The sequence below is a fragment of the Columba livia genome, chromosome 11 (genome assembly GCF_036013475.1).
Source record: "Columba livia isolate bColLiv1 breed racing homer chromosome 11, bColLiv1.pat.W.v2, whole genome shotgun sequence".
Taxonomy (NCBI): Eukaryota; Metazoa; Chordata; class Aves; order Columbiformes; family Columbidae; genus Columba; species Columba livia.
The window spans coordinates 15,212,871-15,240,030 of record NC_088612.1 but is presented as its reverse complement, the minus strand read 5'-3'; the positions used below and the strand labels follow the sequence as shown (position 1 = coordinate 15,240,030).

General features: G+C 39.3%; 1 protein-coding gene across 6 annotated transcripts in view; it reads left to right on the top strand.

Annotated features, from left to right (window-relative positions):
• The window catches only part of THSD4 (thrombospondin type 1 domain containing 4), a 310,710-nt gene that overhangs the window by 83,372 nt on the left and 200,178 nt on the right, over nucleotides 1-27,160 (top strand). For all 6 annotated transcript variants that reach the window (XM_065076051.1, XM_065076050.1, XM_065076048.1 and 3 more), the window contains exon 5: nucleotides 13,605-14,034. In XM_065076051.1, coding sequence (XP_064932123.1) covers nucleotides 13,605-14,034 — 430 coding nt within the window. The remainder of the gene's footprint in view (nucleotides 1-13,604; nucleotides 14,035-27,160) is intronic.

Here is a 27,160-nt window from a genome sequence, read left to right as displayed (position 1 = left end):
TGAAACACTGTATTTGTTTCTATCAGGTTCATAATATTAGCTGTCCAGTTTTAAGGCTGGGTGTAACTGTGCTGTCACAATTAATTCCAATTCTACAATTTCTGGAGAAACACTTTATTCTCTTCTTAGATACCAATCTCTAAGGTCTTTTTATGTATGTGTGAGGAGAATGAGCACGGAGCACCCCTGGGAGGGAGTGCTCCTGAAATCCCTCTTTCTTTCCTTAGAATGCGTTTTCTAGCAGGTGTGAGTTCTCTGATTCTTTCCCTCCCAGCCCTCTTTTCAGAGATGCATGGAGAGATTTTTGGGGGTAGTTATCAAAAAACCCCAAACAAACCAAAAAGAACCCAAAACCCAGCACCAAACCCCCCTTCTTCATATCATCTGCTTCTTTAAGATTCTTAGGTGAAGCACTCAACTGTAATTCCTTTTTTAAAGACATCTTGCTGACCCAAACAAAAAGAAGAATGTTACCTTGAGGCAATATTCCAGCCTGACTGCAATAAGACAGTAGGACTCTCTGTTGTTGGTGACAAAGACATCCTCAGCCCTTGCAAGAAACTCTCCATCCAGAAGAATATTTGAAAATAGAAATTATCCTGTGAGCCTCCTGTTTGCCTCAGTGAAGCATAAATTTCAAAAAGTAGGACCAGCCAGATGTTGATCTTTCTAAGCAGTGGTCATGTCCTTCAATCACTGCTTTGTCTTTCTTTCAAAGCTGTGCAAATGGGTAGCCTAGACCTGTGGAGTATAACTTCAATACTACACTGCTGATCTTCTAAAAAATCAGAGAATGCCAGAGGCAGGCTTGTAGTAGCAGTGTTAACATGACTGCATTGAGGCAAAAGTCATATTTCTTTTTCTGTTTTCTTACTTAATCATTTACTACAATGCCCTTCTGTTCTCAGCTGCGCAGCATAAGAGATACAGGTTGTACATAGCTGGGTTATTACTAATACTGGAAGCTTGGCCTTGAACCATCAGTGCAAAGTCATCCAAAGCCTGTTTGCTCCAGCCCCTTGGCACCCTTGGTCTCTGAGGGAATCCCAGCTGGCCTGGCCAGGGCAACTGAGCGGCTGCCAGGCTGCTGGCACCCTGGGCGGCCGCCCGCCTGCTGTCCCTCGCTGCTCTGGTGGCCTCTGCAGGCCAGGAGAAACAGAACAGTGTGGAACCAGCCCTGCACTTGTGGCTGGGACACGAGAGAACAGTGGGCAGAAAATAGCATTGACTGTGTGCAGAAGTGAAGTGATGTTCTTTGCTAATAAATGCTTTGCCATATGAAATATTAAAATGATCATAATGCTCATTATGTCTCCCCTGGATGATGGAGGCCTTTGCTTTTGAAAATTCTTGTGCTTTCCTAAGCACAGTGCAAACTTCCGTACCGAAGTCGATTTTCCACCCACACACACACTGCCCCTTGGCAAAACACTGTGGATTCAAGGTCAGTGTTTTAATCTCATTTGCGTAATAAGTTATTTCCATCTTGTGTTAGGAGGGTCCCTGGTGGCATTAAAGCCTGTTGTATTGCGTAACTTTCAGATTCTTTGGTGGTGACTGTAAAAACAGAATGAGAACAAAAAACGTTATTTGAAAATGAAATTATTAGAATGACAAACCTAACAGTTTTCCTTAACACGGAAAATCTGAAGTACAAACCTTCTTTACAAAAGAAATGACCGGTCCTATAAAATATGTGGAAAATGGATTTTAAAATGTAGGTTACTCTAGACATGATTTTTATACTGTAGAACAGTGTTTGATGTTCACTAAATTGGTGCTGTTGGAAGTTGATGTCAGGCTGTTAAAAAATATATCTCTGTTTTCACAATATGTACAGTCAGTGTAAACATTTTGGGATATTCCTTTTTACTACGCTGCACTTTATATAGAAGCTGTAATTTTAGCAGACTTCCATAAAACAATAAAAGAGGAATGGACATTTGTGACTGAGATAAGCTCACATTTGATAACACAGTAAGATGAAACTGGCTGGCTTCCAAGGCAAATCCATTTTGACAGCAATAGCAAAGAGGCCAAATGTGTTTGTATCATTTAGCAATAAGTGGAAAAGTTCTCTACCTGCTTCCAGGCAGCTGACAAAGAACTGTTCAGTTTCTTTGGCAAAATTCAAAATATGATTTATATGTAATAAATTTTTACGTACCTTGTCTGTGAAGAGGATATTCACATTTTCAGCTTTTGAAAGTTATTTCCCATGTGATTCAGCTGGGCTTTAGAAACCAGGGCTGCACATGAAGCTCAGGGAGAGACTTGAGGTACGTATGATTAGAAGCCTAATTTAAAAAGTTTAAGTGGTCCCCTTTTTATCATAGTGCCATAAGTAGAGTTGTTGCATAATTGAAATGTGTTTAGAAATTATAGTCAGTCACTGGAATGAGGATGGAAACACAAAAGGAAAGCTGATGGGTCTCTGGGTTGTCCGCTGGCAAAGGGAGGGAGCTCTGCTCAGCTTTGAGAGTTCAGTTCCCATCAGCATGGCCTTGGTTTTCAGTTCACCTACAGAAAATGCATGGAGCATACCATTGCAATAAGAACAAACAGGAACGAGGAGATAGGGAAAAAATATCAAAGCATTTAGACATCTTTATCGAGAGCACATATGGAAAAGTAATAAGGACATGAGAAAGGATAACATGCTTTAAGAGAGAAAACACATCTGAAAAGGAAATATCATTCATGGGCTAGGTTTTAGTACTTCTTAAATGTTGTTTTTCCATTACTTTATTTTGGTGATAGAGAAGACAAACCTGCCATTTTATATAGATGTGCTGAGTGTTAGAGTGCTTATAACAACCTCCTTCACTTTCTCTGGGTGGCGTGGACTTTCATGGTGGAGCAGCGAAACTTCAGTGTCTGTTTCTGTAAGCACAATGTGTACTTCATATGTGGTTCTCAGGAGCAGAAAGAAAAAAATACATTTATCGCCAGAACAATGAAATAAGTAAAGCAGGCTTGCAGAAATAGTGCAAGTTTAAAGAAATATGGTAATAAGGAAAGGGCTTCCCTAAAGCTCTTTTTGGATTCGGAAGAGAAATGAAAGATTTTCACTGAGGAAATAATCCAAAAATCATCAACTTCTCACATGGCTGTGTCTCTGTGGACTTTATTCTGCTGCCAGTGGCTGATGTGAAAGTCTGCTGTGCTGCTTTGTACCCTGGATAGGGTCAGTTTGCATTTCTAGGCCTGTGAGCAATGGAAAGGAAGAGTGGATCGTTTCATGTTAAAACAGAATTTCCTTTCTCAAAGTATTTCTTTTGCCCTCTCTCACAGATGCTTTGACCAGGCAAATGTAGGTCACTCAGCTGACAGGTCTACAATTAACCTTTAAAGGGACAATTTGGTTGTTATTTCCTTAACCAATTTAAGCATCTTTAGCTGTGTGTTCTGATGTATTTTTTTGTGACCTGTTCTAGTCAGTTCCAGTTCATAGAGGTGGACAAGTGTGTGACTGCTGGACCTTCAGCTTCAAGAAAGTATTCTGTTCTCAAGTTCTGAGTCTTTATATTTATTGGCATGGGTGTTTGCTTTTCTTAATATTTGGAATTAAAGCCAGCTCACGTACTTAGCCATCTCTCCTTTCGTTATTTCTCTAACAGAATGAAAGTGTCATGCATTTTACCCCAAACCCAGTATGGTTATAAAAGCTTACTGTGGCTTGGTGTGTATGCAGGAGGAAGACAGAGGGAGAAGGACTTGATCCTTTTCTGAGGATAAATTTTCCAGAAAAATCTGAAAGCAGCAGCAGTAACCAAAGAATTCATTTTGGTAGCACTTGGGAGATTTAAAGCTGTATGAGAAAGATGTTTATTTTCCTTCGGAATAAAATTCCGAACAGGTTCAAATAGCAATAAAAATCACGTGAGGTATTTCCTGGCAAAATGAATAGTGAGCTGGGGTGGTTGTGGCCTCAGGCTGACTTTGTGTTGTCCTACCTCATCTGCTTATTAAACCCCCTGATAGGCTCTAGGTCTCACTTAGTATTACCTAATCAGTATCAGCTTTTATTATGCTACTGTGAGCATGCTTTGAATGGTATTACCAGAAATAAAAACCTAACATGATACTATAATTACAAGCCACCCGAGAAGCTTTTGTAATCTCAGCTGCTGAACATTTCAGCCCTTCCTGAAGTAGGTCGACTGAAGGAGAGGAGGAGGAGTGAGGAGGCTGCTGCATCCAGCCAGGTGATGGGCAGCGCATTCTACCAGTGAATTATTGCTTGCTCAGGAAGGGGCAGAAACACAATGAAGCTCCCATCACAGTTGTAATGCATCTCCACAGAGTGATGCAGTTCCTTGCTTTGAGTTTCTGCTGGTTTACCTGTCAGCTGCGTGGTTAGATCATTCAATCAAACCTTAAACATGAAGCTAAGGGGAAAATCTTGTAGACTTGTAACTAAATTTCCTGGGATCAGAGGTGTTATTCAACTCATAGAGAAAGAAGACTGCAGTATTTGGATTCAAATTGCGGAATGCTATCTTGGTGTGGAAAATGACAGAAATGAGGTTATACAGCACTTGCTAGGAGGTCGGCAAAAGCCAATATAGTAAGTTATCGTGCTGGACATATTGCAACTATGCCAGATAGCAGTATTAGTAGTGATCTCTGAGGATGGAAATCTTAACTTCAGATAGTCCATATGTATCTCTCTTACGTTAATCCAATTAATTAAACCTGTTCCCAAGAGGCAGTTTACTTAGTGACCCTATTCATTAATTCTGCTCTGTCAGAAAAATGTAAGCATTTTTTTTTTGCCCCTACTATAATCAGAAATGATGTCACTCCTGTGGTACGATCCATTTTTCTACAGGAGATGCACTTTTTAGTTATAATTGCCTACTCTCTGTCTTCTAGCAGTTGAAACTTTTAGGTCAAATGTAGTTTTAATACTCATATGCTTATATTATACATGGGGAATAGTGAATATCTACAAATCGTGGTGTGTTTACTGAAGTTACCAGAAATGTAAACCAACCTAGTCAGTTCCATAATGAAAATCAGTAAAATGAAGTGAATGCCTACACCGATTTAATTGCAATGAAATGTGCTGATGAAGTGTGAATAATGCGCTATAATGTGGCAAAAGAAGTTTGTGATCCTCTTTCCAATGTGTGATGTGCTCCCAGAAGGAGTGATTTAACTCTCTTGTGACCAAACATTTGACAAAGATGACTGCTCACCGTTTTAAAGCTATTTTCTAGGTCAGCTAGCAGATAGGCACGCATTTTCATAACATAAAACAGAGTCAAAGGGCTCCCTTCTTTCGTTCATGTTTAAGTGATTTTCTCCAGATTGATTTAGAGCTGGTGAAAAGTGGGTGTGTGGAATGCAACTGCACAGAGCCACAGCACAGTACTGAGGCGATACGTAGTGGCTTTTGATGTGAATCAACCCAACTGTTGAGAGCTCTCCCTTCTGAGCAGATGGAAATACATTCCCAGCACCAGTAAATCATTCATTTTTGTTCAAAATGACACTTGTGGGAGTCTGCTAAAATACTGAGGTTTAACCTTGATAGCAGTCATGGCCAGGATAAGACAGTTTATTTTGTGAATATATAAAACCCAAAAGAAAAAAGCAGTAGGAGGGCTGGAAAGCAAATGGTTGGATAGGACAGTTGTGGGGCCAGTTGCAGTTTTGAATTATAGAGGAAGTGCCAGGGATTAAAAATAAATATCTGAAATTATTTTAAGGATACTATTTTAGGAGTAATAAAAATAATAAAGTACATTAAAATATATATATATCTCTGTACCTATTCTGTTAACAGAAACTTAGGTAATTAGGACCTGTTTTTTCTGTTTGTAGTTATAATTTTGTGTCTGCAAAGGCTTCTTGGTCTCCCTTTATTTTTTTTTCTTAATTATATTTTAAATATTGGAGCAATATTTCAACAACTTTGTTGCTGATAGGAATAGCAGCTTCCAGTTCTTTGGAAACAAAATCAAGGCAACTCTAACTATATTAAATACTTGAACTGTATGTAAATGAGTAGTGTCCTTTAAAAGGTGTCAATTACAATAATGTAATGCTACTAATTAGATCTTTCGCTATGATTTAAAATATTAGGTTAAACCTTTGAATACTTAGACACAGAAACAGATTTAAATAAGTTAGAATATATGTAGTTGATTTAAAGAAGATATGGCCTACTAACGAAAGCATGTGTACAGTCCTGTTGAAACCACAATGGGTAGTAGGACTTAAATTTAAGCCAAAGCACTTTGATAAGGATCTAAGGGGACTGAGCTCCTTTAGAACCGAGTTTCTAGTGGAAATCAAATAAATATACTTTTTTAAAACAGATTTGTTTAAACAGATTTTTTAAACAGAAATGAATAACTACGATTCAAAAGCACAAATCAGTATAATTTAAAATATGTTTTGCAGTGGTACATAATGTGGAATATTGTTTGGGAAATCAAGCTATAAATCATATTTGTACTTTTTTGTCTTTTGTCCCACTTTTGTCTTACCTCCATTTGTGATGGTAGATTGCTGTTAAGTTCACCTTGAGTTGTGCTGGCTGCAGATTGATTGCTGTGTTGCCAGGGCAAAAATACAACCAGCAACACTCGAGAGACTGGGGTTAGAGACAGCTGCTTAATTCCCAAGTGACAAGGGGCAAGAGCCTGAAGAGCGGTCTGGGCACCCAGAGCACCCAGGCCACCTCTGCACTTAGCCAGGGCTCACCCATGGGCTGAGTTTCCTTATCCATTCATTCCAGGACAGGATTCCTGGTAAAGCATCCTCTGAACGTTTTGAAAAAAGCTGCAAACTTAACCAAGCTCGCAACAAAATTGAAAGAAAGTGCTGAGCGTTGGTTTCACATCTGTCCAAATGCTCTGTGATGAGATTCTGTTGTCTTTCATTACAGTGTTATTGTGACTGGGCTTGTGGAGTAATTTCTGGCAAGAGACAAAAGAAAATTTTGGAAAAAATATTGTGGAGCTCGCATTTCTTGAGCAGTTTTCCCTCCTCATCTCTGGTGGAACTGGTGGCTGAAGGCTGGTACCTTCCCAGAACATTACATTACTCCTTGAGAAACAGAGTGAAAGGTCGTGACTTGGAAACTGGTAGTTGCTTTGAGTTCATTCTAAGAAAACATTGCAACAGCAGGACAAGAAGTCTTCTGCGGTGTCATAAATGAGAGTTTTGCTGATGTTCAACCTTCCAGTGTTTCATTTACGAGAGAAGTATTTTGATACTAGGAGATAAGTTGAACGAAATACTGCAAAGCTCATGTAAAATACATTCTTTATTCTGTCAGACATCAGAAGAGAAAGAAAATGAGCTATGCTTGAGCTGGAAGTGAGCCAAGGAACCTCTGTTTAGAGAATGGTGGGAGAAATGTAAGGAGAAAGGAAGTGATGAAAGAAGGGGAAAAATGAAAATATATGTTGGAGAGAAGCTTTATAAAGAGCACTTCAGAGAACAGGTGGAGGCCCAGGAAATCTGTAATCTTAATTGTGTATTTTAAAGATGCTGCATATCCTTGGTTCAAAGAGGCTTTCTATTCAATATAAATAACCAGCCCACCAGCTCCGAAAGTACTTGATTCTTAGTGAACCTCAAGAACACTTGAGGTTCAAAGCATTAGTCTTAGCATAAACTGTGAGGCAGTGATAATGCATTTATTTGCCTACCAAGGCACATGTATGCTTATGGCTAAAATTAGAAAAAGTTACTACAACACAATTCCTTTTTGTCACTCAAAAAGTGCTGCAAGGGGCAAATTTTCACTATTCTCAGCTGACTTATCCTCAGCATGAGATAAATTGTTAACAGGTAGATCAATAGGAATACTAACTAGTAATCATTATTTTAAAATATTTGCTACAATCCTTATACTAATAGCACAAAACCTGTTTTTCATACTTGTCAGGGCAAATGTATTTTTGAATTCAATGGTGTATTTAGGTTGGCTGGAGTTTAAAGGGGCCCATCATTTTTGTTATCAAGATGCTGAACAGATTTGTCTGAACAATCATGAGGGGGGTGTATGTGTATGAGAATTATGCCCAAAGAAAGAAGATTGCCAGATCTGTGTTAAACAGCTGTTATGCCCCTACTTGAGATGAACCCAAGAGATCAGAGATGTCTCCTGGGTAGGGTCTGACATGAAACACTTGATGCTGCTACTTGTTTTTCAACATATATTTTTATGTTAAGCAGTAATTTGCCCTTATATGATAACTCTGTTCTTGGTGGCATTTTTCCCATTTTCCTTGTCAATAGTACATGCAGTCTTCATCCTAACTGCAAATATTGCTGATTACTTTTCTCATCTATTTATTCCCTTTTTTTCTTCTTCAATCCAGTAAAGAACTGAACAATTTTTAATATTGTGTTTATTTGATACTAGACAGTTTAGCCAGACAGCCTAATAGGTGGTGGAGCTGGTGAGATTTACTTATTGCTGCCTTTCTGGTACGTTTTCCTTTCTGTTACTTCTAATTCTTGAAGGGATATTGAAGACCTTTCTCCATGCAAAGTAACATAGACAATCATTGATTGACATCTTTTTATTAGAAGCAATTAAATAAAAGGCTTGGCCTATGGATCAGCAGTGGCAGAAATCCTACTGACATAAAGATATACAGTCAAATGCCCTCGTGTAAAATGAACTGGCGTGGTTTATAAGAAACCCAGGAGCATGTTGCTTTTCTGGCTGATCTAGGAGGAGGAACTTTTCTCTAAATGAAACAGATGTAGGATATAAATGTAGCTCTCCCCGGCCCTGAGTAGTCTCTGTATGTCTAAGGACTGTGTGGACTCTGAGAAGGAAGTACACCTGACAGACCTGTGAAATTTCTGGCGATGAAGGTTAATTTACAGGCAGTGGAAAATTAGCATGACTGTTCTGCTAGTACAGTCATATTTGGTTCAGCTGAAAAGGGGCCCAAGTGTGTGCAAAAAGAGCCCTGGATTTACACAAGTGAGAGACACAGAGTAATCCTGCAGAATGAAGTCCCAGGGTTCCTTTTCCTGTCCCTTTTTTTTTTTTTTCAAACAGTTTGTGTTTTCTCTCTGGGAGTTGGTTTTCTTTTGATTTTTACCTATTTATTGTGTATTTCAATGAGCAATGAAGTTCTTTTGACTGCTTCAGTTCTGAGCGTTACAGTGCTTGTATCTTAGTGCCAATGGTTGACTTCTCTTACCTATTGGAGTGCAACTCTGCAATCATTCTCATGACTGGTGCTCCAACTTACAGTTTCAATACCTAAGTAAATCCGTTTATAAACAACATCTGCTCTTCAGGCACTGTGTTTGTCAGAAGGAGCCTAAGCATTATTCATTATTGCTGTTTTCATGTAGGCTATGTGAAGAGTTCGTACTGACGCAGGCTTATCCTTGATATGTCAGTGCAGTGCAGCATGTTGCAGGTTTTGGAAATATATGAAAATCTTTTCTAAATACAGCTGTTTTGGGGATTGTGCCAGTGGAAGGAGTATGGGGCTCCATTCTGCTGCCAGACTCCTGTAATTATTTCTATTAATGCTAGGGAACTTGGTAAGACAGAATCTAATACCTTGCTGGAAAAGCTTTGTCAAAGTTTTCTAAAACTTGGAAGTCTAAAACCCAGCTCTTGCTCAAATCAGATTTTCAGTTTGTCTGCAAGCTGTTGACCGTGGTTCATACACTCAACTTCACTCCTGTAGCAACACATACGCAACATCCTATTCAAATGCTCTTCTTAACCGTTGCTGCGTTAAGAAGGACAACTCTGTTGTTTTTTAGCATACCTGAATATGTAAAATCTAATGCTGCACTCTTCTCTAGGTCTGGCTAAGTAGGCACAAGGCTTAGGGGTGTGCTGTTATTTGCCAATTCTTTTTTCTTCCTTTATCTGTGTGTTAAACGAGAGTGCATCCCAACTGTGCCCTGGGTGGTGACAGTGATGATGGCGTGCATTTTAAAAAAAAAAGGAGCTCCCAAGCCTTGCTGTGGGGAGGAGTAAGTGGCTTATAATGAATATAGGTAATAATGAATGAATGACACATAAGAAAAAGCCGTGCTGGCAACTCAAAACTCCCAACAAGCCATCAGGGCTTGACCTTTTTCCATCAGAAAAAGCAGATCAAAGCTGGCTTGATTTAGCATAAAGCAAACCGATTCAGCAAGGTTAATTTGATTCTGGTTATTAAGTTAAACAGCAGATCTTGTCTGATTTTCCTCCCCCTTTTCCCCGATTCCCTTTTCCCCATTGTTTTCTCATGTATGGATCTACATAACACTCCCTCACTGCTCCATGGCATCATAAATTCCATCTGACACTCCCCAAGAATTATAAAAGTTAATTACCACCAAGCTATTTTTACAAGCTTCTTTATTACATTGCAACAAACTGCATTCCTAATTTATAAGGATGTTGCCAAGTGTGAATAAAAGATGCTTTAAGGCAAAACAGACAGTGTTCAGCATAGTTTCAATCCAGGCAATATTGGTTTAAATGAATGCATGAACACTGATAAAGATGTTAGTAATTAGAGGTCGTGTGTTACACTTTGTTTCCAGCAGTTTGTGTGTTGAAAGAAATGTGATATTTCCAGCTACAAAAAGTTAACCTTCCGTTTCAGAGGAAGTGTGTTCCCATGAAAATTCCAGGTCACATTTACTGCACAGCCTGAGCACACTAAAACTTGTGTTCAGTGCTACATGATGGTGTCTTGGGTTATTCTGGCCCTGACTGTTACAGGGGAAGAGGCAAAGGAGATTACTTGCTCCGATGAGCCTTGCTGCAACCACAGCAATATCATCATAAGGGTGCCGGAAACTTAGGCTGCCAGAAATGGTGCCTCATTTCTTCATCAGTGGGGACTCCAGCAGCATTTCCAAGTTACAGTGTAGAAAAAGCAGCCAAGATAAGACAGGAGCTAACAGTAAAAATGTTGTTATTGCTTTCACTTCTTAGGCACTCTTATTGTGTGCTTATTGCAGTGATCAACCATTTTAAAGGAAAAAGGTCTGGCTTCCCTCAAAAAAAAGTTTTTCTAATTTTTGTGAATAATTTGATGAGACTCCAGCAGCTTTTGGACACTTGCTGCTTTCAACCATGAGTCTTTCTTTCAGATACTAGTTTTTCTGTGTTTAAGACTACTGTATGCCTGCCCACTTAATCATTTTTTCCAGGCTGAAGAGTCTTAGTTTATGTCACAATTTCTAGTGTGTCTTTCAGTTCTTTTCAGTTCTGACTCATGATCCTGAACTGGAGATTATCAGTCAAACGTCAGTCTCACTTTTTGACCTTTTGCATAACCTGTCCTAGTTTGCCAGGCAGCAGTTCTTCCGAGTGGGTTAGACGATGCACTAGGTGTTCCTCTCTGAAAGAGTCTAGTGCTTGTTGCTTCATATAAAGTGGCAGTGAGAAGGCTGTGACAGAGGCATATTCCTCTGGTCTGCACGTGGCTTATTGCTCAGTTGTTAGGAGCTTTCTCCTCCTGTTGATGAAAAGTGCAAGCAACCTGACTGTAGATGATAAATTCCAAAGGATCGTTTCAATAGAGCTGCCACGCTCTGTCCACCCCTGTGAACACCACCCTGTGCAGTCTGTGCTCCCCGCAATGAAGCAGGAACTTTCTCAATGCCCCGAGTTGTTGCCAAGGTTGGTATTTCAGACACTTCAAATTCGATGTGGTTAAAAATAGCAGCAACGCAAGGGAAATAAATTGATTTGCACATTAAACCAAACAAAACCCAGAAAACACAAACAAAAAACCACAACACAAAACTGTGTTCATTTAAATGAGGTTGGCTTTAGTCTCAACTTCAGAAATAATTCCCATTCATAATTTCTCTTTCCTCTCCCGTCCTCTTACTGGAAGCTTTTTTTATCCTCCCTTAATGCCAAAAACCATTAGACTACTTTTTTTTTTCTGTTGTAGCTACCAAAACCCTACCTCAACAATGACCATCACTGTCACAGAGCAGATTAACGGGTATAAACAGCTCAAGAGTGCTGGTTGCTTATCTGGCAGGGTAAATCAACACTCTTGTTCACACATCCTTGAGCCAGGAAGACTGATTAAAAGCCCCACTTGGCCATTAAGCTAGAATGTTAAGTAAATGACTTCCAAGGTTCCTATGTAACAAGAGTATTGGGAAAATATAAGACTAGGGAAGAAAACAAACACAAGAATAAACAAACCCAGAGAAAAGTCTCTTTAATCTGGTGGCTGTCTGACATCTCTAACACTTCAGTTTCTACAAAATAAGTTAGTTAGCTTGTAAACTCTGGTTTTCACTGCAGTTCAAGTCTATTTTATATATATTGAAAAACATAAATACATTTTACGGACAGAAAGAAAATGATCTTTCCTTAATGGTGTGTCCGTTCCTGAGCTGCGAAGGTTACCCAAAGCAGCTGTATTCACACATTGCTCTGAAGTGGAAGGAATCCTTTTTGCCAACTTGTTCTCTGTAGCATTAGAAATCAGGGCATGATGTGATGCTGAGCCATACAGGATGGCAAGAAAAGTCTATTGCTTGCAGATAAAATTCCAGAATTACTGTCTTAAATAGTATGACCCAAATGCAGTATTATTAATTTTGTTATTTTTAACTTGTAATTTGGAGCGGAGTTTCTAGACTGAGTCTATTGTGTTGCTGTGAGTGTGCAGAGCACAAACCTACCCTCCAGGAGTGCCAGCTGTTTGGGAGCACTGATACAGGTGTTTTACAGCCCAGAACACTGGGGCTTCAGTAAGAAAGAAGAGATCTGTGCGCAGGAGAGCAGACCTGAGACTTCTGTGGTTAGTGCTGGGAACTGTCAGGCTCTTGTGTATGTTCTGGTAATGTACTTTTATCCTGACAACAAACTAGGGGGTCATGACTTATTAATTAAATGTATGGCTAATCCATACTTTGTGCATACGTGCATATATATATATATATATATATAGTAGTACATCTGCCGGTCGAAGAAAAGATAAACCATGTACCATAAGAAAAATATTTTCCTGCATTTGTCATCTTTTTCAGAGGTATTTTAGTAATATTTTGATGTTCCTTATAGTTTTCCTGTTTCTGCTTTTGTTTCTTACGTAGCAAGTGAAGCAGAACCACAGGAGGCCTTTTAAATAGATACAAAATGTTTAATGATCTTCACCATACTGGATTTGAATTTTCTTCTGTCATTACTCAAATCTACAGCAGGGATTTCCTGCTGTTAAGTATCTCAAGCTCCTCAAAAACATGGTTATGAATTTTAGGAGTATACAGCTTTGATCCTCTGAATTTTGATTTTAACGGAGGGTTCTAGGGATTAAAAGAACAACAACCACCTTCCACCAGACTGCTACTTTACACCATAACTCACCATTTGCCTTTGCTAGTTGACATTGGGTGACTCTGGGCCAAAGAGGACCCAGAATTTAGTTTAACCAGTAGACATCTTCAGAGATTCCCAATAGGCCAAGCGAGACTATAGCTTATATATAGTTTCCATAAAATAGACTGAAATTTCTGGTTACCTGTTGCTTCACAGTGAATAACTGGCTAATAAAAAGTCATGTAAGTATCTAGCTGCTTCTTCACTCATGAATTCAGTAACTATTTTCTCTCTTTTTCTCTCTTTTCAGAAGCAGAAACAGAAATCCTATTGGTCCGGGAAAGTATGGATATGGAAAAGTGCCATACATTTTACCTTTACAGACTGATACTGGTCAGGAGCCTCAGAAACTTCGGAGACAGCGGCAGTCATCAAGGAACCATGTATTTCATCAGAGTCCAGGTCTCATGAATACCTACAGCCAGGCAGCTAGTCCTTCGTTTCCACATGGGAATCTTTATCAAGAAGAAGCTGGGCCTCAGGCTGGACATCAAATCCTGGGGCCCTCAGTTTACCAGTCACCTTCGTTTCCTGTATCTCAAAGCCTGTTTCAGAGCAGTGACTCGAACCATCACGGCTCTGCATCACCCCAAGCGGTCCAGGGTCAGCCCCAGCCTCAGCAGGCTGCAGCAATCGTCTGCATTGGCACCTACAAGCAATACAAACTCTGCAACACAAATGTAAGTTTGCTTTTCCTATATTTAGTTTGTCAGACAGCTGGTTTTCCCTAGTATGTTAAGTGTTCACATAGTCAAGAAGTTAAACTGAACATTGCTTTTTGTTAATTCAATGAAATTTTGTGTGTACTTTTTTTAAAGTGTCATGGGGAATATTGAAAGTAGATGTGTAATATCATAGTTACCTAATACCATATCTTCAAGGATTTTAGACAGTCACTAATCCTACCAATGCGTACAATTCTAATTTGACAGAAGGAAAAACTGAGTCACAGACAAGTTTAAGATTTTTCCATGTAAGAAATAGAAAAACGGAGTTGAGATAGACTACGTTATGAAGACTTCCTACTTCTCAGTGCCGTAAGGCTATCCTTTTAGCAGTGCTGGTCATGCTCTAAATAGCATATAGAGCCAGCGTCTCATAGAGTAGATCACTCCAGTATCTTTCCATGGTGTGGTGTGTGTTCTGTGACAGATGCGTCTTTTACCAGTGTTCAAGCTCTACATGCTTTGATTTTGGCTTCCTAGTTTATTGAGGAGAAAATCTGTTCTGTGTTAATTTTTCAATAAAACTTGCTGCATTATTACTTCATTCAAAAGTGTTTGGCTGGGTGTAGCTCTGTGCTCTGGGGCAGTCTCCCATTGTATGTGGTTGGCTAGTGAGGTTTTGCTATTTCTCCTCACAAGCAGCTTTCATCTTGCTAAAATTTTCAGTTTCTAGCTCTGCCACTTTAGTATTTCCTGAAGTATCTTTCCTAATATTTGCATCTTATTTGGGCTACTAATCTAACTTAATGTTGCAAACGTCAAGAAGCTCATATTTGAATATTAGAATCAGGGTGTTCAAGAGTGGTCTCAGTATGTTGACATAAGAGGATGTATTTTTCTGGGTGGGTGCAAATCTAGTGCCGCTGCCTTTTAGAAATGCTGTTTTATTTAGTGGAGATGTAGCAACAGAACATATGATCAGGATAAAAAAAATACAACCTAAGCAAATCAGATGAGTGCCTTTCTGCCTCTTAGTATAGCAGTTATTGCACTTGCTCTATTTATGAATAAAGTCCATTTATCGAGACTTGGGCAGTTGATTGAAGAGAAGTAATGTCAAGAAAGTCTTAGAGTTATTTGTCTGAAATGGAAAACATGACAGGGCTAGTTTGAGCCTCTGAGAATAGTCTCTGGTACACATTGCTCTTTTGAAAAAACACTTTATGTTTTTTGAAGGAAATGGGAAATGAACTTAGTGCATGGGCATTAATTTGGAAAGTTTTCTGTGCTGAATTTGTTCACGGGTGTCCAAGCGATACACAAATGTCCCAGTCTTTATTTCATCCCTTACTGCATCAAGGCAAAATGTTGAACAGTATTCTGCCTGACTTAAGACATGTAACAAAATAGTTTCCAGGAAAAACGCCTTTTCAGAGAGCAAGGGGTGAGAGGTGAGGAAGTTAGAAATGAGGTGGAGGAAGGAAGCAATCCCAGGTGGCCGAGGTATGGAGAAGGAGGGTTTGTACAAGAAATTTGTTGAGAATGACAAGTGGCTGGAGAGAAGAGGGCTGTGAGCTCGTGAATTAGCCAGTGCCAAGACATTCAGGTCAGTATGATGAGTGGTCTGGCCATTGGCAAATCTCTTTTGGTAGCAGAGGAACAGAAGTGAAAGTATTTTCATGTTAATTTTAGAAACTGTTGTTTAAACAGAAGAGTTGAATAGGTGAAGAGGAAAAAATAGGTGAGCATACTGTCGCTGCATCTTTGCTATTGTTGCATATATAAAAGCAGCTATAAAGAAATTATCATTTATATTACAAGAGACTTCTAATAACAAAGAGAAATCTAGGTTATGCAGCTCTGGAACTCTACATAGTGCTATTATTTATTTAGTGACATTTCTGTTACCCTCAGAGAAACTGTAATGGCTACTCAGTGTTATTTTTCTCCCTAGAATGTAGTAATTAATATAATTATAAAAAAGAAGTTGCTAAGAACAGTTTTAGTATAAAGGCCGTGACAAGAGCAAAACAAGGCCAGTAGTGTTTCACTTTGTTTGCTTGTTCTTCCTGATTAAATGCTTCTGCACGTGGGCTTTAATTTAATTTATCGGCAGCGACATGTACCAGTGCTCTTGCCAGCATGCAGACAACAGTATATTTTTATTTCTTTTTCTTTTTTAATTCTTCCTGGAAAAAATGAAAATCTCATTTATTGAGAAGAAAGTATTCTGTTAATGGTTATCTCAGTGTTTAGCCACTCCCTCTACAGTTTCTCCTAAGGGCAGTTAATTAATAACAAATTAAGTCAATCTGCTTTGGTCCATTAGGTCATTTCCTCATTATCGTACATTTATTGTTTTTTCATTAATAGCTGAACTCATTTTACATGACTGACAGCTTGATTCATAAAAGTTAAACTTGTGGGTTTTGGTTAGGGAGAACCTCGGAAGGGCTTGTATTTGTTCAAGTGTTCCTGCAGGTCATTAAACTTATTTTCTTGTTGTACAAGTGGCTTCCCCTCTTCAGCACCTTGCACATAGGTCTGTACATGCTCACCTCAGAATACACAGCCATCTGTCCTTTACACACAGACGGTACTGACACATCTTGCTGAAACCATAAACTGTTCACAATACAAGATTCTACAACTGTATGCTGTGTTCCTCCAACATGGGGGTGTGATGAGTAAATCTTCCTTACTTCCCCATGCATTAAAGGAAAGAGAATTTTACAGGCATATGGGTGAAGTAGAACTTGAAAGCAAACTCATCTGCGTTGTTTGTCACGAGCACAAAGGAAGCAACTCAAATGGAACACTTATTTACTGAGCACTTTTTGTTATTAATTGTCTCAAGCCTTGCCAAGTCACTAGCTCTTCCTGAGTGCCTGAATGTGTGAACATCAGACTGAGGGTTGCTTGTGCAGTGTGCACAAGGAATGGTTCTGGACATTCCAGCCTACTTATTTTGCAGTTTACATTTGGTGATACAGAGTGCCCCTTTTAAAAGTCAATTTTATCTGATTTTTTTTTTTGTAAGACATACAGCGAATCATGGCTTATTGGTAAAGACATGAATTCTTAGTATATCTTTGTCCTTAACATATGGAGACCTTATTGCAGCCTTTCAGTACTTAAAGGGGGCTTATAAGAAACATGGAGAGAGACTTTTTACCAAGGCCTGTAGTGTCAGGACAAGGGACAACCATTTTAAACTGAAAGAAGGTAGGTTTAGATTGAACATAAGGAAGAACTCTTTAAGATGTGGGTGGTGAGGCACTGGAACAGGCTGCCCAGAGAAGCTGTGGATATCCCAACCATGGAGACGTTCAAGGCCAGGCTGGATGGGTCTTTGGGCAGCCTGGTATAGTGCAAGATGTTTCTGCCTGGGGCAGGATGGTTGGACTGGGTGACCTTGGAAGGTCCTTTCCAACCCAAACCCCTCTATGATTCTGTGCTGTCCTTGGTGGTGAGTTCAGGCTAGAAGGCTCGGCTTACTGTGACAGCTTGTCACCTCTCCTCTTCTGCAATTCCCACTTTCCAAATTGCACCAATACAGTTGAGTCTGAAGTCACACAGTAATCATCACTACTTAAATGCTCTGGTTAGAAAACCTGTAAAGTAAAATAGTGACTGTTTTGTTGATTCAGTTACAGTGCAGCAAGGAGTATGAAAAAATAGGCAGAGAAATTAATGCGTGAGTTTCACCGTGAAGAGCAACGTAAAATGGATGTAAAATCTAAATTGTGTTTATCTATGGACTTAGGTATGTTTTTAACCAAGTCTTTGCCTTTACTTCTGTATGAACTTGCAAAAACCAAGCCAAAATGTATGAAAGATTAATTGCTGAGAGGTCAGTGAGATATTTGTGGATGACGTTTTACTGAGCTTGTCCAGTTTCATTCACAGTTGCTAGTTTGCCTACTGATTCATACAGATTACTGTCATGTCTCCAGTTAGACTGTGTTGCCTATCCCAGAATGTTATATGACTACTACTTAGCAAGAAGTCCATTGTGTTTTGGAGAATTATCTGGAGAGGATCAGAAAGCAATGATTACTTTTACTTTCTTATCCTGGACTCCTCAGCTATACATACTGTTGCACTGGTAGCACAGCTATGGAAAATCCAGCTTTTGGTTCTGCATAAGAGTTCTCGACTTGGATCTGTGCTCCTGTGTGCAGAGCACTTGAGAGTGGCACCTGTGCAGGGAATGCAAAGTATCTGAGAAGACAAATTTGGAAATGGAAAGAAGTTTTATGGTTGAAGAGATGAGGTGAGGTAAAAGGCTCAGAGGCCAATCCCCAGCTCTATCATGATAGGATACATTAATATATTTAATCTCCTAAAGAATGTTAACGATGATGGTACTAATTTTGACTGGTGTGAGTTAAAACTTTTACATTGGAAGGCTTTTATGGATGCAGAACTCTAATTAAATAGGGTTGAAGTGTTCTTCAGGAATGTGTTGAGTCCATTAAAAACTGATGTGCTGTTCTGTCACCTAGGTGTATAGGTAAGCATTGGCAGGCTCCCTGGGTACCTGGGATCTTGGCTGTTTCACCAGCTTGCTGGTATTCTGCCCAACCATTACTGAAAGTTTTCCACTCTAGAAAATTAAACATTTCCAGTGTTTCTGGTTTTAACAAAGGTAGGAGTGGAAAAGATTAATTTTGTATGGAACAGAAAATGTCATTCCCAGACAAGTCTTTTCAGAAGAGATACGGGGGGCTGCAAGGATGTGTGTGCTCTGTCATGTGGTTGGGATGCTCAGATACTGAGGTAAAGATAAATAGAAGAGTACATACTTTTAAGAGAGCTGCTTTTTTTTTTTTTTTAACTGAAAAGCCCCTTCTTATTCCTAAAGAGCTACTGTGTGGTTTATTTGTCCTCGTTTTGAGATTTGTATGGAGTAGGTGTTTGACATAAGTGGCAACGTGGGGTTATGATGACATATCTTTTCCTGAGGAAATTTAACCTTGACTTTATGTGAAGAATTTTCCCTGTGAACACTGTGGGATTGTATGTGCATTTGGTAGTCTGACATTCCATGGGTGTATAGGAAGCTTTTTAAAAGCTTACATTACTTTGGCCTTTCTTTGACAGTTTTGATATTTGCAGCAGAATTTGAAAAATATTAATTTAGAATGCGTTGTCATGAACACGGGCTTAACTTACAAGGCACCGCTCGTAAAACGTCCGTCATTTGATCAATTGTCTCTTGTATACAAAGGGTCACATAGAGACATCTTTGATGAAGCTCTTGGACCACAGTTGTTTCCTCTACATCTCTGCACTGTGGCTTTATTACATTCCCTTCAACAACTGAGAACACTGTGTTAGAAAATATTCTCTTGTCTGCTCTTGGTGTTTATATGCGGTAGACAGTTTTCATATTTATTGTAAGATTTAGCCAGTTCATATGTATTTAGTACCATTTGTAAGTTTGGGGTTTAGTTTGAGCACTCTGGGAGCTGAGTTTTCCAGAGGCTCTGTCAACTTCCCCATATATATTTTCTTGATTTTTAATGTACAGCAGTACTTCAAAAGGTATGGTTAACAGTAGTACTTCAGTATTCTGCAATACTGCAGGAAGTATTGAGCTGCATTTTTCTTCTGTGAGGTTTATTTTGAAGTTCTGAGCCTGTTAAATGTGTTGCATGGTGAACTTGGAGAAGCATACGTACTGGCTGAACTTGAGTGAATTTGTGTCTAAGAATAGCTGAAGATTCAGACCCTCATTCTTGTGTAGTAGTAACATGATATAAAAAAGTTAATGTTTCATCTAAGTGCATCAAAATCAAACCCCAAATGCATCTCAGTTGGCTAAAGCATTTGTTGCCTAACTTTCCAGTGAATTAGGAAAGGTAGGTTTCACGTAGCAACTGAAATTGTCTGAGGAGTTACTTTTGTAATTGTTAGAGTAAATGGAATGCACGTGTCAGGGAGGAGAGGAAAGTGGGGAAAGATCCATAGTTATCCGATCACTTCATCAGTTTTGAATAGCAGCATTAGCACTTAAAACATTGAGGAGTGATTCGGAAATTTCAGTTGGATTGCTTGTCAAAATGATTTTTTTGTTGTTCTGCAATAAAACATGACTGCAGGGTGATTTAGATGTGTTGCCTGGTTATTGTTCAGATATAACCTCTGTGCCAAGTTTTAAAGAGGAAGCTAATCAATGAAAATTGTGACTTCAGAGTTGCAACCAGACGGTTGCATTCCTGACATACTTGTAGATTTGTTTAATAGGGTATTGTAATTTGAGTGGTTGTCATTTATCAATATAGACAAGTGTTGTGGGAGATATTTTAAGACATTCCAGCTTGTCTGTCTTTCTTTTTGTCAATTCACATTGGCAAAAGTATTTGTCTGAAATTCCGGTGCACAATTATTTGACACTCCTATAATTTGAACAAGAAATTTGCTTTTCATTCGTATGTTAGTTTAATTGCATCCAGGTTTTTGAGGCAGAGGAAGGTGCAGATGTCTAGAAACTTTGATCGGGGAAAATCTCTTGAATTAATTTCTGGGGTTTTTAATGTTGTTTTTGTGAATGTTTGTTAACTATTCCCATTAATTACAGGTATAGAAAACACCTACTGGCAGATGTCAGCATCTGCTTTGGTACGTGAAAGGAGTCATTTTTTCCTGCTATTTTTAGGAGATTAGTTCAGTACTGCTGATAACAATGAACAAGTTCAAGGTGCATTTTCAAGACAGATAGCAGGAGAAGAACATAAATTACCCGAATAAAGGAACTTGCAGTGAAAGTACCCACCAGGACAATCCCAATCCTCTCTTGTACTGACCGAGGTGAGTGAAGGAAGGAAGTGCAGGAGAAGCTGCCAAAGTTTCGCAAAGGGTGCTGAAGAAGTGGTCTGTTAGCAGTGCTGTTGCTGGAGATTTTAGTTTTATGGGATTCTTAATTTTAGATTTTTAAGTGGGGCCCGAAAAGAGCAAATGGCCAAAATTCATGTTGAAAGCTAGAAGACAGAAATGTAAGATTACCTCTAGCAAGCACATGCCTAGCCACAGAATAGTTGTGCTGAAGGATGGTGGTCCAAACTCTCTCCCCAGAAGGTCTGAAAATGGAAGTTGGCACTATGTGCCCTGTGATGCCCAGGACAGTTAAGTAAGACTTTTGCATATGATATGTTAAGGACTAACTGCATACAGAACAATGCAAAACCCAGAAATAAATAAAGCAGTGGTGATACCAAAGAAAAGAAGCGAAAGAAAAAAAAAGAAAAAAGAATCAGGCTGTGGTGCTCTGTCTCGTCTTCGCTAGTAGTTCATCAAGTGTGCTGTGTGTTTGTCCAGAAATAACACCTTTGCAGGCAGCATATTGCACACATAGAGACATGCAAGTGTAATTAATAAAACAGAGTTTCTTTGCAGTGATAGGTTGTTAAGGCTGTTTATCTTCAAACTCTTGACTAGTATTTGTGGAAAAGCCAATCCTGTGGTTTTTATATCTGTAACTGCAATGTTAGAGAGGCAATGAGGGGTGTGTAGGGGGAAGGAGCCAGGGAAACATCACCTGCCTCTTTCTGCAAACCACCCTCGGTTTTTGGCTTCAACATACAGTAACTTCCCAATGTGCTGTTTTATTTTTCTGTATTTGTGTTTGTGTAATCATTTGCTAAAGATACCAGGAATACTAATGATCTTGATGGCTGTTTTGAGACTTCAATTTGGGTCACTTTTTGATGAGAATTTTTTGTGGTGGTATGCAGTTTTACTTTGAACAGCAAAACTCTCTTAATGTGGCAAAGTCAAATCTGCAAAGGTTTAGAGCTTTCAGAACTAGAGTTTTGTCAACAATCCTATGGTAGGTCTTGTGTGTTAAGAAAATTATGTAATTACTTGATAATATATTATTTTACCCCAGGGTCCCTGCATAGATCAACAGCTTAGTTATTAGTGATACACTTACTCAGTGTTATTCTCTTTATTGTTCAGCCTTTGGCTCCCTGCCTTAAAAATGCTCCTTGCAGAAGATGAGAAGAAATGGCTTCTCTAAGGGCTAGTTGTTGATAACTCTTACTGCAGTGTCTGACAGTCACAAAGCTGCTATGTCATAGCAAGATCTAATCTGTTGTAAGAAGGGGAGCTGAGATATGGAAGAATGAGGTCTGAAAGAAATGCTTAATAATTTAATGCCACATGTCAAGGAATTGGGATCAGATTTTTTATTTTTTTCTGTGTTCAGTGTCATATTTATTACTTGACAATAGTCAAAGCAAAATTTGCACAGGCCAAAACTGTAGTTATGATTTGACAGCTCATCTGCAAATCGGATTCAGGTATTTTCAGTCGGACCTCCTGTTGTGGTTTAACCCCAGCTGGCAACTAAGCCCCACACAGCCGCTCACCCACTCCTCCCTGCTGAGGTGGGGGAGAGAATCTGAAGAGTAAAAGTGAGAAATCTCATGGGTTGAGATAAAGGTAAAGCACAAGCCGCTCACACAAGCAAAGCAAAACAAGGGGTTCATTCACCACTTCCCATGGGCAGGCAGGTGTTCAGCCATCTCCAGGACAGCCGGGCTCCATCACACCTCACGGTTACTTGGGAAGACAAACACCATCACTCCAAATATCCACCCCTTCTTCCCCCAGCTTTAGGTACTGGGTGTAACACCATATGGCAAGGAAGAGCCCTTTGGCCAGTTCGGGTCAGCTGGCCTGGCTGTGCCCCCTCCCAGCTTCCTGTGCACCTCCAGCCTTCTCCCTGGGAAGTCTTGAGTGGCTATCAACAGTGCTTGGCAACAACTGAAATGTCAGTGTATTATCAACATTCTTCTCATTCTCAATCCAAAAAGCAGCACTATACCAGCCACTAGGATGAAGATTAACTCTATCCCAGCTGAAACCAGGACATCCCCGTAACAGAAAGTACATAGTTCACAAACTGAGAAAGGATTGGATTACATAATTTTCACCAGAGGTCACTTTTTTTCCCCCGAAACCTAGTAGAGTGGCTAATTCCAGAACCTGCAGACCATCTTTCACGTTCCTTACTCTGTATGTCCATTGTATGTACTTACTGCCTTCTACAGTGAATGAGACAGAGGTTATATAAGTAACTCTTCTAATTAAACATTCGTGATTCACCCCAGAATAAGTCCATTCTGCACACTGAATGAGTCATAGATCATATGGAAAAAATTGTGTGTACTCATATAATAGAAAATGGACCTCACAGGCAAAAAGAGCTAAATGATATAGTAATTGCATGGACAATCTCTTCTAAGTTGAGGTTAAACATTCTTTTAATGTCCTGTGACTTACTGTATGTAACTTTATAGTTTTAAAACAAAAACCCCTTCAAAACCGGAATGCCATCATGTGATACGTCACTGTTCACAGGACTCATCAGACCATTGCAGTTGAGCCAATGGTAGAAGGAATTTATCCTCTACGAGTACTACAGGGCAAAGAAAATGCTTTGCCATGGTGTTCGGAGCTTTTTCTCAGCACAGGTGTTTCTGCCATTCCTACAAATGCAGCCCATCTCTACTCTTTCCTCCTAGCAGAAGCTGTCCCACTGTGTTTTCTTACTCCATCACACTTCTTTCTTAGTGCCTTGTCTAATATTTTCCATCTCTTCTCCTGATCTCTTCCGTCTCCAGTCTCTCCCTCTGTTGAGGTTCCCCAGATTCTCTCCAGTTTCATCCAGTTTCACTTTCCTCTTCTCAGTATGCAGTCTCATCTCTTAAATCCCAGTCCCAAGATGTATCCAAGTTTTTCCCAAAGTATTCCTTGCATTTTAGGTACAGGCATTTCCATTAGGCTGCTTCCTTGCTTATCAGTGCTTCCTGCAGCAGGCTCAAGGGGTTGCTGAGAGCAGAAGAGAGAGACGCTTGTGCTCATTTCCAGGGCCTGCTCCTAACACCCACCTCAGGAGCACATACCAATAATTGCTGGAAAACTTCTCAGCCCCTTGTAGCCTCAGATGTGGAACACACTTCCTGCGGATAGATTGTTCAAGTAGTTCTGCTGCAAAACTTTAAAAAGTTTTGACTGAACATGTATGAAGTATGAATATGACATTTTTTTTTTCAGTATCTTTTGGCCTGACTATATTTGGGTATATTTCCATCTAAAAGGGAGAGGGATGCATTCTTGACAAAAACCCCTTGCTTTCATGGCTGACTTCATCTCACTCATTCAAATAAAACATGCGCTTATATTTTGAAAAAAAAAATCAGAATATTTGAAGCATGGGAAAAATAACAACACTTCTTCCCTCTTCTTTTCCTTCAGACTCTTATTGAATCAAATACTTCAGTCAAAAAAATGAGACTAAAGCAGACACCAGGACTGGAAAGTTTTAGTCTGAACAGTTAAAGTTTGATGAACTCATAAGTAAATGGACAGTGCTGTCCGTACAGCTGCTGCTGCACCAGAGCGTTATAAAATATGGTAAATGTATCTGCTAGTTAGTTTAAGGTGCCTTTTTGGTAGTATGACCGAGGAAGAAAGAATATATTGCAGAAACAGTGTAAGAGTGTATTGTATCAGAAACTCATTTCTGATGGAATCAAGAACTCTAAAATATGAATAATGCTTCAATTTCTGTTTCGCTTGGCTCCTGCAAACTCCCAGTAATTTTTAAGCTACATTTATGCTGCTCTACAGCTATTATCTTTTTTTTTGAAAGCAAATTGCTCCTCAATGTAGGTCTTTTTTTTTTTTCTTTTTTTTTTCTTTTTTTTTTTTTTAAAAAAAAAGCAAAATGCGTTGTCTCAATGCACTTACCAGAATTTACCATGGACGTAGTAACATCTGTACATTTTGTACATTTGTGCCTGAACATTTGTGCCTCATATAACACTGCATAAACGTTTATGTTGCCTGGTTGTCACTTAGAATAGAGATTCTTCCCTAAGAATATTGTGGTTATTGCTGAAATAAGAATTTTTAATTAAAAAGTGGAATATTATAGTAATACAAATGAGAAACTTCCGTAAACTTTCAGTCTTTCTGCTGGGACCATCCAGGTAGTCCCTCCTCCCACGCAAAGGCCAGTCATTTAAATGGAATGCATGCAATTGAATTTCAATTGAAATTAAAACTGATAGAGGATTATTCCCACTGAGGAAGCTGCTATAATAAAAGTGTAAAGTAGTGAAACCTACGTGACATAAGGACTGCACTCCAGAAAGAACAGGCTGCTCCAAGAGCAGTGTTTTTTAAAAGTGAAGTACAATACTGCTGGAAACCCTGGAGTAGATGTTTTATCACATTGACATAATTTTCCTCAAAATGCAAGGACTTGATATATGATCTTTGCTTTACATCTGTTGATTTTACTAGAGCTGCATCAAGTATGAGTTTGTCTCAGGGTCTTTCAAACCTGGTATTGGTGGTGCCTTTCAAAGTGTTTTGGAGTGGCTGATTTTTCTAGTATAAAGAATACTACTACTACTATATGGAAGCAACTATCCTTAGGACATAAACCTGACGTTTTCTGAGGAGGACTATTAAAACATGCTCTATTTTTCAGATGTATTTGAGCAATGTAGACAGATGAGACACTGAATCTGGAGCAAGGCTGAAAGCTTCCATGTTAAGGCATTCTTCAGACTTGGAGCCAGGTTGTGTCAGATGGAAATAACTTTTCATTGATTTCCCATTAAATGAGGCAGTAGTGTGCAGTTTAAGCACCTTGAGCATTATGTAGTGTTTCTATAAATAGATATTTGAATGGAGGGATTCTTGTATTTGGTGGAATTTTTTATGCAGTGTATTTATATAGGAAAATGATACCACTGCTGAGACTGAGAACAGCCGTTGTACAGAGTAGTTATGATTTCTGTTGCAAATGCCAAGCTCCTGATGCTTGATTGGGATCACGTAAAGAATATCCTATGCACACTCCAGTCTCAGTGCTGAAGTACTTCCCTCAGGGAACTGGGCACTAAAAGAAATTTGGGACAGTAAAATAGTAACTACATTTGGAAAAAAAAATGGCTTTGGAATGAGTTGATAATCATCTGGTCTTTTGCTGGCTCAAAAAAAGACGAGCAGCAGTCAACAGGCTGGATCATTGGCAGGTGTGAATGCAGCTCTGACTCCCACAGCATACTTGCCTATCACTTTACACCAGGTGATACCTTGGTCCAGCATGGTCTGTTTTCAGCATTTCTCTTCCATTTTCTAATTGTTGAACTTAGATCTTGTAGAAACCAATAATTGTTTCTCAGGTCATTTTTTTTTGTTTGCTTGGTTGGGGTTTTTCAGAATAACATTTGTAAAATTCTAGCGATAAAAAGAAATAGCTGATTGCCTTGACACATTTTTGGTACTTACTGAGGAGTGGTACTGTTAATTTTCCTACTGTAGCTCTTTGGTGAGCCCCTCCTTTGCTTATAGTGCCAAATGTTTCCAGTCATGCACATTAGATCAGTGTACATGCTTTGTGTGGGATGGATGAGTGGCTAACATTCTATTTAAAACCAAAGCTGGATTGAATCCTTTACAAGTTGTTGAAAATCTTGAATAAAAGAAGTTATTTCAATCTAATCAGATGGATCTGTCAGTAAGATTTTTTTTTTAAAGCCACAAACCTGTAAAGTTAAGCAGAAGTACTTCTTTTTCCATCTGTTTGGTTGATCTTTCTTCCCCATTATTAGACATACTGTGTTTTCAGCTGTAAAGTACAATAGAAGGAAAAAAAAGATAAAGCAGTAATAGACGCACTTGCCACATTGTGCATTATGTCTTATTTGTCTGATACATTGCAAAGTTAATAAAGATGAGGTTTGGCTAACACTTTGAGGACTTTTCTAGTTAAATTCAGAGGACTTCCTTGGTGCAAAGCTGAAATCGTTAGTGGAAAAAAGGGTTCTTAATTTCCAGACAGAGATGGCGGCAGTTCCCTTCCCCATGGCCGCGGGAGCCAGGACGTGCCTTGGGTGGGCAGGCACCAGCGTGCAGCTCTGCAGCGACTGTCTGCCTCGCTCCAAACACAAGCTCATTGCCAGCTGGATGGGATCTGGGGAGAAATATGATGATTTTGTTTTTTCCCATCTGTGACAGGCAGCCCCTTGAAAGCAGTGTGGGAAAAGAGAAAGGCTGCGACGCTGTGTGACTCGCTCCCTTGGACTCTGCATCACTTCAGCATCTCTGTCTG